This window comes from Syzygium oleosum, unplaced genomic scaffold (genome assembly GCF_021117445.2).
Source record: "Syzygium oleosum isolate NSW1041296 unplaced genomic scaffold, Sole_v2.1 Sole_v2.08, whole genome shotgun sequence".
In the NCBI taxonomy this organism is placed as follows: Eukaryota; Viridiplantae; Streptophyta; class Magnoliopsida; order Myrtales; family Myrtaceae; genus Syzygium; species Syzygium oleosum.
The window spans coordinates 6,846,904-6,861,849 of NW_026607492.1; the positions used below are offsets into that span (position 1 = coordinate 6,846,904).

General features: G+C 40.9%; 1 protein-coding gene across 3 annotated transcripts; it reads right to left on the reverse strand.

The window, feature by feature from the left end:
* Positions 1-1,989: 1,989 nt before the first annotated feature.
* Positions 1,990-8,839, reverse strand: LOC130138737 (uncharacterized). 3 transcript variants are annotated; one of them, XM_056313689.1, is made up of 5 exons: positions 7,789-8,839; positions 6,771-6,964; positions 6,596-6,624; positions 6,001-6,055; positions 1,990-4,271 (listed from the first exon to the last, which is right to left on the reverse strand). In XM_056313689.1, the coding sequence occupies exons 1-5, from the start codon at positions 7,875-7,877 to the stop codon at positions 4,195-4,197; spliced, it is 444 nt and encodes a 147-aa protein (XP_056169664.1). In that variant the 5' UTR covers positions 7,878-8,839; the 3' UTR covers positions 1,990-4,194. The 3 variants fall into 3 exon arrangements, with proteins under 3 accessions (XP_056169664.1, XP_056169665.1, XP_056169663.1); XM_056313690.1 differs by lacking the exon at positions 1,990-4,271 and adding an exon at positions 5,524-5,669; XM_056313688.1 differs by lacking the exons at positions 1,990-4,271; positions 6,001-6,055 and adding an exon at positions 5,524-5,669.
* Between the last annotated feature and the right edge of the window lie 6,107 nt (positions 8,840-14,946).

Below are 14,946 nucleotides of genomic sequence, written 5' to 3' on the forward strand. Positions count from 1 at the left end.
AGGATAGAGAGACGGGCACCAAGTCTCGGCCGGCAGCCTCCGTTACCTCGTAGCATAACAACTGCAGGATGACGACGTTAGTGGTTGACAACTTACCCACAGAGCATGAGTTTTAGTTGAAATTCCCGTTAGGAATTCAAGTCGGAAAGACACTTGCAAGGATTCTGTCAACAAATGTCCCAGATCCATTCGCTAAACAATGGACTCGAGGAAATTTCATGATGTCTCAATGCACTGATAATTAACAAAACTAACCACAAATCACATGTCAACATCTTCACTCCATGAACAAATTTATAGGATCGCCTTTCTAGAGATAAACCATAGAAAGGTGCGTCACAATGTTTACTTTTGGCTTTGAAAATATTTTCATGTCAACGAAACTCATTGCATGATTTCCCTCGAACTAATACATACAATGAAAGCCGACAGAACAAGTGAACAGATCCGGGTGGACTTGAACCACCAACCTCTCGAGCCTCACCCAAGGAGATAGGCTCGAGCGCTCTGCCCATTTCGAGCTCTCGGATCTAGAAGCCACCACCCTAGCTGACCATGTTTCAAGTGATTCTTCCTTCGTCGAACAAGTAAATACGAGTCCAATAAATCCACATTCCGACAGGGTCTTTGCCGAACCTAGATTTCGGGAAAAAAATTCAGCTAATTTCGGTAAAAGGTGAATAAAGTCCCGAACAATTTGTGAGCTGTAGCAAAAGCCCAACCCAAAAGGTCCCGAGCGAAGAAGCGGTAAGACAGAATAATTATCAATCTGAATCAACACGTACTGACTAAAACTCAATTGGAAGATATTATTATCCTGAAATTACGTTTCTCCTCATATATGAAATGGAACTCATAGCTACAAATCAATAAAAGGTACGACACAAAGTCATTGCTAAAGCCACCGACAATTAGCCAAAAATATTACAAAAGTTATAATATAAATTTTAAAAAAATACCTGAATTTTTTATTAATTCATTTAAAAAACTCTATTTATTCTATTTGTATTTGAATTCTACTTCTATCTATTTATATATTCGTTCCTTTTTTTAGAATTCAAAAGAATACAAATTTGGAACTCTATTCCTCTCTAAAATACCAGTAATTAATTATAGAAACTCCAAAAAGAACAAATCTCGTGTTTCCAAAGCCCCGTGAATCCAAAGAATTACGAACCATAACTTCCCAATAACTTGTATATAACCCTTGAAACCTTTCAAAATATTTCCTCATTCGTTGAAACTTGAATGGTATCAAGCAAAACACAGGGACAAATAGTAAGAAAGCATGTGATTTTGAAAATTCAACAGATAAGTAGCAGGCAAAAATCCATTCAAAAAACGAGCATGACCCACATCCCATATTTTCATCATGAGTGGATAGGTTGTTCCAAGAAAGCTATGGATCGATCTACCAGGCGCATAACACAACTTCGTTCGCGCAAGCAGGACGTCAGATGCATAAAGCAAGGCCAGTACTTAATGACAGCAATTCAAATATTAAGACACCACTTATGATACCAAGGCGACACCACTTAATGACATAGTTCCCCACCATCTTACCTCGGTTCAAGGCACAAACCAAATCCGAAACAAGAATTTATGAACATGCAGCAAAATCAGTATTTACATAGCCACCAGAAAGAGCATGGTCGTGGGTGGAACGTCTGGACAGGACCAAAAGGCATCCAGCTCTGCTCAAATTGAAGAGTTCTTCCTCTGGCCTTCACCTTTGAAACCATTCAAAGATGACAGCCCTTGACTATTGATGTGAAGAAACATACTCATCTAGCGATCGAAAAATTCTACAAATTTGCCCCGCTGTTCTGCAGCTATGAGCCATCAAGGTGCTTGAATCACTACGATTGCAACAGAACAATTGAAGTACAAATCCTTCAAACTGATCCAACTGCCAACATCATTATTCTAACAGAACTGCACATAAGAATCAGATGATCTACCAAGAATAGATATAGATGACCTTACACATGCACGACAAATGTCTTCGTCATCTATTAGACACGGCAATGTTCAATCCAAGATTAGGTAACTGGAACATGGGCAAATATCCTGCAAAATTAGCCAAGGACATCATACAACTGCTCGCACACCACACCAAGCAAAGACTGTCACCTCTCAATCCGCAACAACAGGAAGGCTCAATCAGCTTTTTCTCAACCTTCTATCTTTACTCCGCTTTATCAGCAACAAGGAAGCGGCCAACCATGGTGAGAAGCTCCAGATCTCGTTGGCTCATCACAATCCAAAACTCATCTACGAGGCCCTCAGCATCATTGATGACCAAAAAGGCCAACGAACATATACAAGTAGAAGCACTACTTCTGATACAATGACCCTTACATAACATACCCTTCTTGATGAAGGGAAGAGTGTCAACTCAATTCAAATGAGATAAAAGCAATCAACCACAAATGAAAAATTGACATACCACTATACACTTATAGAGATTCCGGAAAAGAGATGCAGCACCAAGCAGTCGTGTTTTCTGACCGTGACAATTAATTGCGAGGTGACAATTAATTGAGAGGGTGTTCACAGAGGCAACGGATAAGTCCAGTATAACAAAGTGATTTTTGTTCCTGTGCGCGGCTTAGTTGTATTAACAGAACAACGGTTTCAAGTATTTGAATAGACAAAAGCCCACCATCGATTTGACTTACTGTAGAATTTTGGAAGGTGATTCTGAAGAGAATATCAAGCGAGGCTGCAGATTTCCAGAACATATACCGAGTTAATTGATTTTTCCCCCCGTCTCGTGACGCAAGAGATGAAGGACATTCTCCAATCTATATTGCTGTTAGACAATACTATATAACAACATAAACAATAACGATAAGGTTGCTTGAATTTATGATGCGTCACTTTGACTATAGGCAAAAGCATATAACGTGCTCCAATGTGATTGTGCAGTGACTGTCTATTGAAAAAAATTAAACTTGTGAGCTCGACCTTTAAACCCTTGTATCTCACCTTATCTGCATCAGATTCATTAGGCGGGCGACAAATTGCTTTCCGGCTTGACGAAGCTTTGGATGGATGTCTCCTTCAGATCCTAGTATTTGAATGGATGGAGCGAGTGATGCGAGCAAAAGTAAGCGGAGAGCGGGCAGAGACAAAGCACACGCAGAGAGGAGAGATCCCGGGCAATCCCCGTGCGATCCCCCCTCAAAAACCCCCCGAAAAACTTGACTTTTCATTGACTTTTCGTTGGCCTGCCATGCGAGCGCACCCATCATGGCAAAGGCCGGGATGACAAAAGATCGATCGGGAACTCGTCGGCCCCCCGAAGCAAAAGGAGGCGATCTCGTCCCAATCTATCTCATACATCCTCCTGATATAACGATCGATCGACAGTACCTCACTCACAAATCGAACATGTAGCGCAAGCAAATACATAGTTACAGCCGTTGGCCTCCCGTCGAGCAATCGACGCTCTGAAGCTCCTCCTCTCTTTTCCTCCTTGACCGCCAGATCGTCCTCGCCAAGCGCCGCCGCCGAGCTCCCGCCGAGCTCAAGAGTCTGGGGGCGATCGTAACGAATCGCTTGCAGGATCAGCTTCCGTCATCCCCGCACAGCTAAAAACCAGCAGGATCGGGACAAATACCCACCACCAAAAAAAAAAGACGAATTCGCAAAGCCACGGATCAGAGGAGCAGATCGGGATGAAAACACGAGCTGGAAACATTGAAATCTCGAGCTGAATTGAAACGACACTGGAATTCCGGAGGAATCAGCAGAACCTCACCTCGGGTAAGTTAGGGTTACGAACCTCGATCTCCGGGGCCTCGAGCCATCGGAACCGCCGTGGAAGCGACGCTCCCGAAGCGATCCGATGCGGATGCATCGATTTCAGAGGGAGAAACAGCCATGGAAGGAGTTGTCGGGGAGGGAGGCGATCTCTACCCTAGGGAGACGATCGAATCTGCGAACGATGCATCGGACATACGAGGCGGAGGACGACGGAGGATGAGGCTAGGGCGAGGTCGGGTTATAAAGAGATGGTGATGAGGCGGTGGACGGTCGGGATTTGAGATCGCGGGGCTGCGGACGGCGCATCCGAAGCCCACGTGGCGCGTTCCCGGCCGTCGCTTTATTTAATTTTGGTGAGGGCGGCGGATTTTGCGATCATGCGGTGCTGGATACAGGGTGGGACTTTTTTGGCATGCTTGGTCTTCACGCAGGAATCCTCGGGGCCACGGGGGTAACACCGAACGACACGACAAGCAAGGCTAGGTCGGTGGGACCCGTACCTTTATTTTAACACAAAAAAAAAAAGCATCGATAATTTAAAAAAGGTTATTCTTTTTAAGAATATTTGTATCCCCTCGAAAACAATGTATTAATAAAAATTATCAACAAAAAATGTCGGCCTAAACATTTTTCTTGGATTCAATTTTTTAGGCGGTACAGAGGATATTTTCAAAATAGTAGACAAATTATTTTCTTTACCAATTAATTTTTGTTGAAAAAATCGAACAAGCCCGTTCCGATGAGTTGTCACAAGCCAATCAAAGTGAAAAAAATCGAGCAAAGCCCGTTCTGATGAGTTGTCACAAGCCAATCAAAGTGAAATACTTTGACCAAATAAAAAATTAAAGAGAAAACAACAAGTAAAAAAATTGTAATTGATCAGTTACATCGCGTCATCACTAACAAATGTTATAAACCATGACACAAATCACGATTTTTTTCTTCCTAGTCGAATCCAGATCCAGGAGGACTTTAACCACCATCCTCTCGACCCTCGGCCGGGGCTCGAGCGCCCTTCCAATTACGAGCTTTCGGATCCACGAAGTATAGACAAACTCAACACTGGACCAGCTGCAAGCTCACGACTAATATGAGTTGATAACAAATAGTCATCAATCCTCATCTACAAAGTTCATATACCCCGCTTCACGATTTCTATCAATTAAAGAAATTGCTAGAAAAAACGTGTATTTTAAACTTTTGAAGTCACTGAAAAGTGAAGGCAAAAGCTGGGAAGAGAATACTAGTAAAAAGGCCTAAAAAAAAATTGGTAAAAGTAATTTGTCCTCCGGAAAGTAGAAATTTTTTTTTCCCAAACCTTTCCAATTGTCAGTACCATGCAAAATTATCAATCCGCAACATTATTCCCATGATAAAAAATGAACCACCAAAGGCACAAACTGGGAAAGATGCTCCCCAATTTAAAGTTATGCTAATGACAGATAGTTTATGCAAGAACAATCAACAAAAAAGCATGCGGTGCACGATATCAACGACATGGAATCCATTAAGGTAGTTGGCACATTCAGACTTTTTTTTTTTTTTGATAATCCGGACTCCCGCACCGACCGCACTACAAGGGTCCGATCGGCCAAGCACCAACCGGAGGAGAGCTAATATGGCCCCACAAACTAGCCTCAATGTAAGTCAAGAGTATGATAAGGCTACGCGGCAGAGAGGACTCGAACTTGGGACCTGGGACCCCAAGTCCTACACCCTTACCAACGCAGCCAACCTCTTGGAGGCGGCACATTCAGAGTTCACAATCTTGTTGAGCACATATTTCCACATCGGAGCCCTCCAACCAGGAGAAGCATCAACAAAGGAGAGATCATGAAACTTAGCGGGGATCTGGGTCTAGCCCAAGATGTTCTTCGGAAATCCACACTAGAATTTTCCTGTATTATGAAAACGTTCCAGCTACTTTACATGACAATATCTAACTCGTCAAAAAAACAAAATCGAGCCGATCTACATAACGTAGAGGTCAAGTTTTTGGCTGCTAAATAGTGGGAACAAAAAGGAAATACAAAGCTGAAAGGTAAATAGAATTTATAGAAATCTGATTGCAAGAAAAAAAAAAAGTAAGTAGAGATTTAATTTGCAACTCCAGAAAGCAAAGAGGTAAAGTCTTTCCAACTACAGCAGACCCAAACTGAATCATGTGTGGAAGTCATGAGGAGGAAAACACGCAAAAAAAAAAAAGTCAGGGTTTTCAAGATCACTCACGAGAACGTTGGAAGTGCTTCATACGGCACGGAGGTGCACAACAATTAGGCATAGCCTACAATCCAAGCAGCCCCAACATCTCAGAACCACATGAACCAAAACAAACAGACGGTGAATTTACCACTGTGGTCCGGGCTTACGCACTAGGGGTGAGGAGTTCCCGATCCGGTCCGGTCCGGTCCAACCCAAGAACCGGAAACCGGACCGGAAGGACTGGTTCCCAGTTTCTAGGACTGGGGACCGGACTAACTAGTCTTGGGACCGTGGACCAGACCGGTCCGGTCCGATTCCAATAGGGCAAATCACTTATTGGTAAAGGCAAGAGGGAATTGGGGAAATTAGATTAGGCTTTTTATTTTTTTTCAAAAATTTTAAAAAGTAAATAAATATATATATGAAAAAATTAGAAAAATATATATTTATCGGTCCGGTCTGGTCCAGTTCCCACCTTAGAACCGGGAACCGGACTGCCCAGAAACCGGTTCCACTTTTAGGAACCAGGAACGGGACCGATATTCCTGAGAACCAGACCAAACTAGTCAGTCCGGTCCGGTCCCAATTTGGGCGGTCTATCTTGCTCACCCTTATTACGCACCTTGTTCCATGGCTTGGCAGAGTGACAACCTGCGCAGGACAAGCCTGGATCATGATGACAGACACGGTACCACTAGCATCACTTCCCATGACTCAAAATGAAGCGACTTAATCATAGACATCTTTCTTCTTGCAAGTATAAAAAACGACTTGATCTAAAATTGAGGTATCGATACCCTCATGAACTGAATAATGCACATTTGTAAACATCAAATGGCCACAACCAGCGTAAAAAAAACCAGGTGCTTCATCACAATGCTGCCCAGTGCCCATGGCATCGCTGCTGGAACATCCCAAGTCAATCGTCATCACTCGAGCACCTTCCAAAATTACAGAGATCTCCCAACCAAGATAACAACAATGATTGGTACTTCATATCCATGACGAAACAATGATGAGGTCAAATGAGATCAGAATTAGTGTACATTTATTTAACAAAACAAAATTAAAAGACCATTCAGTTTAGGGGTGAGCAAGATGGACTGCCCAAATTGGGACCGGACTGACTGATTTGGTCCGGTTCTCGAGAATATCGGTCCGGTTCCCGGTTCTTAAAAGTGGAACTGGTTTTCGGGCAGTCCGGTTCCCGGTTCTAGGGTGGGAACCAGACCGGACCGGACCGAAAAATATATATATTTCTAATTTTTCATATATATATATTTATTTATTTACTCTTTAAAATTTTTGAAAAAAATAGAAAGCCTAATTTAATTTCCCCAATTCCCTGTTGCCTTTACCATTAAGTGATTGGTCCCATTGGAACCGGACCGGTAGTCTGGTTCAGTCCACGGTCCCAAAACTAACCGGTCCGATCCATGGTCCCAAGACTAGCCGGTCCGGCCCCCGGTCCAAAACTGGGAACCGGTCCTCTCGGTCCGATTCCCGATTCTTGGATTGGACCGGACCGGACCAGGAACCGCTCACCCCTAATTCAGTTTGTGAAATTGGTTTTGTATTTCGTCATTAGTGAAAATGAAAACGGACAGCATGCTTAGTAGCTTTTCTTATATTTTGAAGCATGTTTAATTGGTGGAAACAAATATTTTTTAGCCCGAATAACAATTTCCAGACCATGTTTCCATGTGATGTGTCCAGAATTAAGATGCATATTTTCATTTTATTATTGATTTTTGAGGTGATAATCAGTGAAATTCATTTTCAAATAGAGATGAATCAGAAAACAGACAGTCCTACACCAAATATGCCCTCAGATTCAGGAGATTCCTCAAAACTTCTGGAATTTGGCAATCAACTGCAGAGCCAACGTAGCTAAGATGCTCCATTAAGAAGCACAGACAGAAGGTCTACCCAGTACCCATTTTCAATTTCACTGCCCAGAAAGCAATCGGCAAGAGATCCAAGTTAAGGAATCGAAGATTATCATTCTGCCTCTTCATCAAATTACTAGACCATAATGCAACAATGCCTCCAACACAACAAGTACCTTAGTACATCAAAGCACATAAGAGTTAAAGCATCAACAGGGTGCTAAATGACTTGAAGTCTTCCACTAATCAGATTGACATTGCAAATACAAAAAATAGAACGAACAATCCAAACTATTCAAATAGTAAAAGGAATACATCTAACGTGAGATGAAAAGAAGAGAGAGAGAAGCGATACTGCACCATGTAATAGTAGCCTTTAACACAAATGAAAATATATCAAAAAGGGAAAAACATTATAAAAGAAGAGGGCATATAGTTTTCCGAGGATTCATCCATCTTAAATCGCAAATCATTAACAATTAACTCTGACTAGAACAGACCATGTCTCAAAAAAACAGTTCCGTTCAGACGACAAACTACATCGAATAGAAGACAAATTCTTAACTGAGTGAAGAGGATAACACGAGCAGAATGTTTACGAATTAGAAGCCTCCACTCAAGTGATTAATGTGCAAATCGCAACATAGAAAAGTACCATGGCCATTTCCAACATACAACTCGAAGTAAAACGTTATCGGTCATCAAAAACATAATTCTGACACCATAAAGTTGAATGTAGCAAGAGTCATCCAGCAGCAAGGGATAGTTCAGCATCCGGATGACACCCTGGTTTGCCACCAAAGTGTTGATTGCACTGACAGCCAGCCAGCAGCAGGGGGTACTTCTGCTTCCTCATCCTTCGTGTCATCAGCAGCAGGGAGAATCTAGCTGTCCATTTCGCCACTTCAAGGAGATTGCTAATGTCTAATACCTGGTAACCAATTTGCTTTCAAAGCTCTGGTGCATTGGCAACTTGCTAAGGATGTGGTTTTCTACGGAACATGCATAGTTAAAATTAAATATAAACGCAGCGAAAAGATATAACCATACATGTATCTCCAAAGGCATTGTTCGTGCGTTTCAATCAAAAATCGGAAAATCAAAGGGGGTTGAACGGATTACCTCTTGTAGCATGCCCAAAATGATTTCAGTTCGGATGTTCTTCAGCTCGAACCGCACAACCGTCGGACCTCTAATTCAGACACACCATCAATCGCACGACGAACGGAAGGAAGAACTGGCGGATAATCACCAATATAATTGTGCTAGCAATCTTGTGGCAAGAATTCTTCGCATTCTCGATATTTCAGTCACGGCGCCGAAAGAAAGAAAACGTATTTTACCTCTCACGCACACATGATAATTGCATGCGCTCATTTTCATCATCATGCAATTGTTGTTGATCGCGCTTTTTATATGGCGATCAGCAACAGATGCTGATCGCATGCACGATCAGCAACATCTGCTGATCGCATGCACGATCAGCAACGGTTGCTAATCGTGTGTTGCGACCTTTCCGGAGGTGAACCACCAGGGAAAGGCTAACGGACTTATTAAACGAGAACGAAGGTTTCTCTCACGAGGCAATCGTTCAAGTTTAGTGCGGACTCTCCCAAGCCCATCCGACCGCAATTTGGTACTCAATCCATCATGTAATTAATCTTACCTTTTGGAGTCGCCACTAATAGATTATAGGTCGATTAGACACCCAAGTAAAATATGGAAGTGCATTTTACTTTCACGAACCAGAGATTCAAGAGATTCGGGGACTCGGTACCATTTCTCTTTATTTCAAAAAAATGTTTTTACGGATCAAAAAATTACGTCCATATAATATTAAGGATTTGACCTTAGAGTCTAAAGGTCCAAACGCCCAAATATATCTTGGTTAATGCAAAGAAAATATATAACTAGATAAGCTAAGATTTTATTAACTAAATGACATGCAATTAAAATCATGTGTTGACAATCCACAAATTTAAACCGATCTCATCCTCACCTTGGTTTGAGCTAACTGCAAGAAATTGATAGTGAACCGCGAAAAGCAACCGAAGGTATGCAACAACAATGAACAGCAACAAACGGCAACAAACAATAGCGAACAGCAGAAGTGAACAGCGGCAATAGTGGCGCAACAGCAACTGCGAATGACGAACGGCAATGATGAACAGCAAACAAAGACGAGCAGTAGCAACGCGAGCAAACGACGACAAACAACGACGATGAGTAGCAGCAACAATAATGGCGAACGCGGCGCGGGATGCGGCGAAGTAAACGGCGACAAACAATAACGAACAACGGCGACACAGCAGCGAACAACGATGAACAACAGTAGACAACAGCAAGCAGCAGCGACGTAGTAGCAAACAGCAGCGATACAGCAGCGACACATGATCGAGAATAGCAAGAGCGACGCAACTAGGCTCACTAGAACAAAGGAATTTGCTGCAAATTATCGAGAAGAAGGATGTGGTGAAACCATAGCCACATAAAAGAACTCTCTTATTTCTCTCATATTTTTGAACTCTCTCTATTTCGAGCTCCACTCCCTCTTTTTTCTCTCCCCTTTGTTCTTGACTGAAGGTGCCCTTTTATAGTGGCTCTAGGCACCTCTCTTTCTTCGCAAATCTTTAAGTTTCCTTTTCTCTTCCCTTGATTCATGACATTCCACGATTTTGGCCAGCCCATTTGCGCATTCCAATTAGCTCCTTACTTTGATTTTATCCTTTTATTGATGTCTATTTCACCGATTTCGCCTCTCAATTGTCGCGCTTTCCTTTTGTCTTTAGCCGTGAACTTATCATTCATGGAAAAATATCCCAAGAATTCCTCCGTTTAGCTAGCTGGAGAGAAGATCTCTCTGATTGATTTAGAGTAAGAAAATCCCCTTCCCAAAATGGCATGAAGCTACTGCCTTCATGAAAGTCTTTGTTCATTGCCAGAGCATCCAAGGAAATTCGCATTCTTTCTCCAATCACGCTTTGCAAGATCCCTCGGCCAATCTCTATCCCCATCTCCAAATTCTGTTTCCTTGAAAGCTTCACTGATCGATCTTTAGAATCCAAGCATTCCTCAAAATCCCCAAATTCAGCCAGCTCAGTTTGATTGAAATCTTTGATCAAGGTTTCATTCAAATTTCCGCAATTTTGGAATGTAATACAAGCACCCATGGCTGACTTGATGCAAATATGCGTAATGCTAAACATGCTAATACTATAAGTGCCTAATGCAAATAAATACAACAAATTGAAACAACGCGGTATCAATTTTTTGAAGGGTTGACTTCAACCCCTAACTTTTATGTGATAAAAGACTACGTGGGAAACTCAAAAAATTTAGGTGTCATGATCGATTCCTTCTTTTTGACGATATCCTTTCGCCACCAGTCGTGCTTTGTAAGTTCCAACTTGACCCTCAGCATTCATCTTCCTCTCGAAGATCCATTTACAGCCAATTGGTACAATACCATCAGGCAGGTCAACTAAGGTCCAAACTTCATTGGAATATATTTAATCCATTTCGGATTTCATAGCTTCTAGCCATTTACTAGACTCGATGTCCGACATCGCCCTCCTCATAGGTGTTTGGATCACCAGGTTGCTCACCATCATTCACAATGAATAATGGTTCAATATGTTCAACCAAGTGTCTACAACGAGCAGGTGGACGGGACATTCTCGCACTCCTCCTAAGAGGTTGTGTATCAGAAGCTCCAACTAAATCAGAGATTCGTGTCTGAACTTTGTTGTTTGGTACTTCATTATTCTCTTCTTGTAAGACTATTTTCCGCCTAGCACCACCTTCCTGAACGAACTGATTCTCTAAAAAAGAAGCATGCTTGCTGACCGAAATTCTTAGGTCAGAGTGAAAATAGAAATAATATCCAAAATACTCCTTTGGATATCCAATGAAGCGACCTTGTTCAGACCTAGCCTCCAATTTTTCCATTTTCAGCTTCTTGACGAAAGCTTGACAACCTACCAATTTGTTGAGCGTCAGAGGCGCGGCAACAATATTGATTTGATGGAAGAAATTTTTGAATGTGAAACAATCGCGATTCACGCCTTTCTATTGCATGTCTCAATTACAAGAGAAATAGACTATATATAGGCCATAGTTTGATTCGAAATAAGAAACCTCTTTCTAGGAAACCTATTATAATTAGGAAACCTACTCCGATTAGGAAACCATTCAATTAGGAAACCTATTCAAAATAAGAAATCTAATTGACTTAGGAAACTTTCCTTTTTCGGGCTCAAACTATAATTAGCACCTAAAAACACGAAAAATCAAAATATGAAAATATGAATAGACTCACAAAAAAACAAGTATCAACAAATTTGGTTTAATTTCTAACACTCCCACCTAAACCAAATTCTATTCCATCAATCATTCCAAGCAGGCTCTTGAACTTTCGAAAAGCATCGATCTTGAGAGGTTTAGTAAAAATATCTACTACTTGATCTCCGGTCTTCACATGTAGTACTTCAACTTCATTCTCTTTAAACTGTTCTCGGATGAAGTTGAAGTACTACATGTGAAGACCGGAGATCAAGTAGCAGATATTTTTACTAAACCTCTCAATATCGATGCTTTTCGAAAGTTCAAGAGCCTGTTTGGAATGATTGATGGAAGAAAAATTGATTTAGGGGGGAATGTTAGAAATTAAACCAAATTTGTTAATACTTGTTTTTTTGTGAGTCTATTCGTATTTTGATTTTTTCTTGACAACCCCAAATCTTAATATGATTAAGACTAGATTTCATTTTCAAAGCATGATCATTAACCGATGATCTCTCATCCATCCTCATACGGTACAATGCCTTAGATATCTCATATCTAGAGATTCGATCATTCTCATCAAAATATTCTTTTAAGTGCAAGATGATTGACCTAGCATCTTCCATAGTTTCATACTTCTTCTGTAATTCATTATTCATTAAAGCAAGCATGTATGACCTAACTTTTAAGTCATCATCACGCTACTTATCATAAATGATGCGCTCCTCTTGGGTCCCAGCCTCAGAAAAGGAGTCTAGCATCTTTTGATCAAGCACATACCCGATTTTCTCCGAATTGAGCACAATTCTCAAATTCCTCACCTAGTCAATGAAATTGGGTCCAGTCAAACAATTACTGTCAAGTATAGAAGCGAATGAGTTTATGGTCACCATTTTCAAAATAATAATATATTTGTGTAGAAAATAAATTGTTAGCCGTTGTCTTTCAAAATAACCATTTCATTTTGGCCTTTAAATGAAATAGTGCCTCCCACTAAATTTTTCGAATCCCATACTCCTTAAAATGGGAAAACGGTAATCTTTATTGGTTAAAGATTACTAGTGGGGATTAAAGTCCCACCGGCCCATATAGCCCACCTCACCTGACAGTTATTGGTATTCAAAGAATTTAGTGAGTGAACCAACTTGCTCAACGTATCATATGCGAGTCCCAATCATAACTTCAGCCTTTAGACCATGAAAGTCTCACCTGACAATTACTGATATCATGATCATAAGTCTAGCCCATCATCTCATGCAAGTAATGAAATCACAAACGATCCCTTCACCTAACAGTTATTGGCAATCGTTCAGCTCCAACCCCACAACATCATATGCATAATGGAGTGATCCAATATTGTAAATGGCAATTGACCCCTATGTATTCATAGCCGGTCAATCAACCACTATAATGTTGGACCAAACCACGACGATGGAAGACTCCGAGTCTAAAACCCGTTTCGACTTAATATAATTAATAAGGAGGTTTTGGTCGTTATTAATGATCTCACTTTGCACATTAACCGGTTTAACATTCATAACAATTGAATATATAAATAGATATCAAATGCATAAAAATCTATCCTACGTGGTGATCATGGAATTATGGCTCAATGGGTCTCGAGCCAATGAGCCCCATTTAGCCATTTTAATGTTTTAATAATAGAGACATGCTCTTCACTTCTTCTTGGATCCTTGAACTCTTTACGGACCGGGCCCATAGAGCTCTCTGGCCTAATGGCTCATCCTTGTGTAATGTTTACATCAACAATTGATAATACTAAACTGTACTAAAAATACATTACATGAAAAACAAAAAGAAGGACGCAACCTCCATTTAATAATTACAACCCCAAAAATACTTGTAATCATCATACATTCATCCATACGTCAATCATATTGATTAGGGGTTTTTCCATGATTACCACCGTTCCTCGCAAGCCATAAATTTTAAATTTAAAGCTCTAGAAGGCACAAATAAAATTCTGCACTAAATCATATTCATGGCCGAGCAACGTAAGCCACATCAAAAAATCCAAGCCGGTGAAACAAATTTCACGTGCGCGATTCCAAGCGACGGTAGCGTTGTCGCCTTTAGATTCATAGTCGTGAATCATTTTGCAGAACACATGCAAAAGAAAAATTTAAAATTGATTTAGTTCCAATTTTTGCTCAGTTGATCAAATTTATCATATAAATTAATCAACTTCAATAAGCCACTTAAGAGCAAGCAATTCTCTCAATAAGCATAAGCTGGCCATTAGATTGCAAAAATATATATGAACCAAAATCAATTAAACGCACGACAATGCCTAAGGATTGGCTCTGATACCACTGTTGGTTTTCTACGAAACATGCATAGTTAAAATTAAATATAAACGCAGCGGAAAGATATAACCATACATGTATCTCCAAAAGCGTTGTTCGTGCGTTTCAATAAAAAATTGGACGATCATAGGGGGTTGAACGGATTACCTCTCGTAGAGTGCCCAAAACGATTTCGGTTCAGATGTTCTTCAGTTCGAGCTCCACAACCGTCGGATCTTTAGTTCAGACACACCACCAATCTCCCGACGAACGAAAGGAAGAACTTGCGGATAATCACCAATATAATTGTGCTAGCAATCTTGTGACGAGAATTCTCCGCATTCTCGATATTTCAGTCACGGCGCCCGAAGAGAGAAAACGTATTTTAACTCTCATGCACACATGATAATTGCATGCGCTCATTTCCATCATCATGCAATTGTTGCTGATTGCGCTTTTTATATGGCGATCAGCAATAGTTGCTCACGATTAGCAAC